The sequence below is a fragment of the Pelmatolapia mariae genome, linkage group LG1 (genome assembly GCF_036321145.2).
Source record: "Pelmatolapia mariae isolate MD_Pm_ZW linkage group LG1, Pm_UMD_F_2, whole genome shotgun sequence".
NCBI lineage: Eukaryota > Metazoa > Chordata > Actinopteri > Cichliformes > Cichlidae > Pelmatolapia > Pelmatolapia mariae.
The window spans coordinates 14,424,700-14,428,892 of NC_086227.1; the positions used below are offsets into that span (position 1 = coordinate 14,424,700).

The following is a 4,193-nucleotide window of genomic DNA, read 5'->3' on the forward strand; positions in this document are numbered from 1 at the left end:
TTTTCTATACATATATCTACAAAAAAAAAAAACACATCCACGTCACTTTTGAATGTATTTAGTTTCTCAGCATGAAAGAAAGCTCAACTGCTCTGCTTTCATTTAGAGCTCATTTCCAACACAAATTCTTTTTTTCAGTTCTCTCTCATGAAGCCAGCTGTGTATTTACACCTCAGAGAGTTTGATCGGAGAAAGGCCCAAACTGGAATTTTTGATATCTGTGTATTTTGGATATGAGGAGCTCAGCTTAGATTAAAAGAAGTTAGAAACACATGATATGTCAATTAAAGCTCAAATCTAAGGTATTTTAACAGAAAAGGTTAGTATATTAAATTGTAATCATTGTAATTATTTAGATCAGGTAGCTGTTAAGCATACAGTATATTTATTGCAGAGTGTAGTTGGTGTGTTTTCACTTTGGGCAGCTTCTTTTTTTTAAATTGATTTTTAATCAGAAATAACCTGCGATTTTGACACAGTGTGTAGTGAATACTCCACAGGAAAAAAGCTTTTAGGGTAATTACGCAAAACTAGATGTTTCTAAAACTTTTAAGTGAAATAAGGAGCAGTCATTAAAAAGTATCGCTGTACTGCTGTCACTCTTATTTTTTTAAAGACAGCCAGAGCGTATCAGAATTCCAGTTTAAATCCAGGCGTTTCTGCAGCGTCCTGGTCCACCAGGGCTGAAACAGAGACCTACATGTTTCCATCAGCGTGAAGAAAAGCGCACGTGTTAAAGCGTTCTGAGTTTGTGGCGTCTGTTATTTGTTGATTTTAACTCAAGATTGTAAATACACTGTGAGGTCATGGCTGTGTCTCATGACTCAAACTGAGGGCTAATCGTCATTACGTACCAAGTTTACAGTTTTGCACTCAAATTCACTGAGAATGCTTGTTGTTTTCACACCAACCGAACCTCCTCACTCTGAATGTTCACAGCTCTTCATGTTTGTCCTGACACCACAGGAAGACTCTAGTATTTTCTAACAGTCCAACTTGTAAAAAACAGTGTTTGTGCTGTAGGTGGTGACGGAGATGTCCACACACTTTACTGAAGTAAAAGCACTAATGGTTAAAAAAAAAAGACTCAGTCGTGACTAAATGTTTTGTTGTGTAAGAGTAGCAAGTATGATTTTGCAATTACAGTTTTTCTCGATTGCTAAAACACATTTCTTGAAACTACTCCTCATATCCGCACAACAGTAAACACAAATCCATAACATCTCACTCAATTCCCCAAACATCCTATTTCCAGGTCAAAATGAAGCTCTACACCCAAAACTATTCACTCCTGCTGAAAAACCAAACTTTGCCCTCAGACATCAAACACAAGCCCTCAAAAACACACACACTGGTAAAAAACCACAGAGTTTTGCACACTGGTACAATTAATTCAAAACAATAGTTCCAAAACAATTAGGTTGCTTATGGTTCTCCCCTTCAAAACCCTTGTCACATGATAAACACAAAAGACGCAACCAATGTATGTACAGTGGCACATTGTCATTCATGTACTATACAGTACAACACACACCAGAAACATTATCCCACCACAGCATCTTGTCTTTGGTCTGGGTCAGGCCAGAGAATCTCATCCACATCACAGGCTATATTGGCCCCAGCCAGGCAGCGGGGGTAAAATCCTCTTGCATGCCTGATCCACCCCTGGCATGCATCTACTGATATGTCTAGGCAGGCCTCTTCCATGGCCTGAAGGAGGTGAACACGGACATAAGGTTCTCGGTCATACACTTTCCACCGCCATGCCGAAAATAACTCCTCTATCGGGTTTAGAAAGGGGGAGTATGCAGGCAGAAAGATATTAGAAAACCTTGGGTTATTGGTAAACCAGTCACGAACCAGAGCAGCGCGATGGAAGCTGACGTTATCCCACACAACAACGTAGTGAGGCTGCTCTGGCTGTGCTGGTTCCCTGTAGTCCAGCTGGAACATATGTTGTCTTAAACCATCAAGAAAAGCAAGGAGAAGCATAGTGTTATAGGGTCCTAGTACGGCATGGCGGTGGAGTACCCCTCGTTGGCTGATGGCTGCGCACATAGTGACATTCCCCCCACGCTGACCAGGGACATTTACAATAGCCCGATGGCCAATTATGTTCCTCCCCCTTTTCCTTCTTTTGGTCAGGTTAAAACCTGCCTCATCCACAAAGATCATTTCATGGGGAACAGGCCGTCCTTCAATCTCAAAGATTCTCTGCAAAACACATAACACAGTAGAGTCAATCGGTACCCTGAACCAAAGTTCAAGAGTGCTGAGATGGCAGCATAAACTGCCATGCTGTGATGGTACACAATACCTTATACAGTATCAAAACTCATACCTGAACATATTCCACACGTTGGTTTTTCACTCTGTCAGAGTTTCGTTCGAAAGGGACTCGGTATGCCTGTTTCATCCGGAATTGATTCTTTCGGAGGATGCGGTCAATTGTGGAGAGGCTGATGGCATTTATGCCTCGAAAAAGATGATCATCCTCAATCACTCTCCTTTGAATCTCTTGCAGGCGGATTACATTATTTGCAATTACCATGTTTACAAGTTCCCTCTCTTGCTCCTCCGACAAAAGCCTTAACCTGCCTCCACCAGGTGGTCGTCTCTGTGTCCTACAAAAATAGAAGCACTCATTACTGTAACTGTCACACATTCATTTTACAGGAAAATAATGGAAACATACTGAAACTCAAGACACATAAATTCAGTAACTTAAACGTTACTGTACAAAGCAGTCTTACTGCAAGTACACCTACCTGTTTTCCTCCCTGAAGGTTCTGATGATGGAGGCAACAGTGAAGCGACTCAAATTTGGTTGTACTCGTTGCCCAGCCTCCCTCATAGTCATCCCATGGACAAGGACATGGTCAACTAAAGTGGCTCGAATTTCATCCGAGACTGACTGTCTTCGTGCCCTTGCTCTTCCCCTTCCTTGTCGCCGTCGTTCTCCACCTCCACCTCCTTCACCACCTCCTCCTCCTCTTCCACCACGTCCTCCTCTTTCACCACGTCCTCTTTCTCCACCACGTCCTCCTCCTTCACCACGTCCTCCTCTTTCACCACGTCCTCTTTCTCCACCACGTCCTCCTCCTTCACCACGTCCTCTTTCTCCACCACGTCCTCCTCCTTCACCACGTCCTCTTTCTCCACCACGTCCTCTTCCTTTGCATCTCTTTGGATCCATTGTTTCAAACCTGAATGAGCTGACTTTGGCCCTTTTATCTATCCATCGCAGGTTCTGATTGGTGTGTGCTAAATTTTGACTCCTAGTGTTTCCACCTGGTTAATTGTGTGCTAATTGGGCTCAAGCTATGCTGACTTAAGTTAACATTATTGCATGCTAGTGCTTTCTACATGACTACATGGTGTAAGCACTGTAAAATGTAGGGATTTGTGTGTAGAGTTTTGCAGTACCAGTTCACCAAATTTGAGTCATGTGTCAAAGCAGGGAATAGTGTTTATAGTTCAGGGAAATGGGTGAGCTTTTTGACCAATAGCGTTTATGGTTTTGAAATTTTAGTTTAGAGGCCTGGTTATAGTGTTTAAGCAATCGAGAAAAACTGTATTGAACAACAACCATGTTCTCAATGAACCCAAAAAACTCATTAATATCAAAGCTGAATGTTTTTGGAAGTAGGTTTTAGTTTGTTTTAGCTATTTTAGGGGGGATATCTGTGTGTGCAGGTGACTATTACTGTGCATAATTATTAGGCAACTTAACAAAGAACAAATATATACCCATTTCAATTATTTATTTTTACCAGTGAAACCAATATAACATCTCCACATTCACAAATATACATTTCTGACATTCAAAAACAAAACAAAAACAAATCAGCGACCAATATAGCCACCTTTCTTTGCAAGGACACTCAAAAGCCTGCCATCCATGGATTCTGTCAGTGTTTTGATCTGTTCACCATCAACATTGCGTGCAGCAGCAACCACAGCCTCCCAGACACTGTTCAGAGAGGTGTACTGTTTTCCCTCCTTGTAAATCTCACATTTGATGATGGACCACAGGTTCTCAATGGGGTTCAGATCAGGTGAACAAGGAGGCCATGTCATTAGTTTTTCTTCTTTTATACCCTTTCTTGCCAGCCACGCTGTGGAGTACTTGGACGCGTGTGATGGAGCATTGTCCTGCATGAAAATCATGTTTTTCTTGAAGGATGCAGACT

The 4,193-nt window shown here is 41.9% G+C and overlaps 1 protein-coding gene across 1 annotated transcript; it reads right to left on the reverse strand.

Annotated features, from left to right (window-relative positions):
• Positions 1–1,335: 1,335 nt before the first annotated feature.
• LOC134636605 (uncharacterized) lies at positions 1,336–3,820 on the reverse strand. Its single transcript, XM_063486702.1, has 3 exons — positions 2,769–3,820; positions 2,342–2,624; positions 1,336–2,214 (listed from the first exon to the last, which is right to left on the reverse strand). Exons 1-3 carry the CDS (start codon positions 3,194–3,196, stop codon positions 1,543–1,545), a joined length of 1,383 nt encoding a protein of 460 aa, XP_063342772.1. The 5' UTR covers positions 3,197–3,820; the 3' UTR covers positions 1,336–1,542.
• Positions 3,821–4,193: the final 373 nt, after the last annotated feature.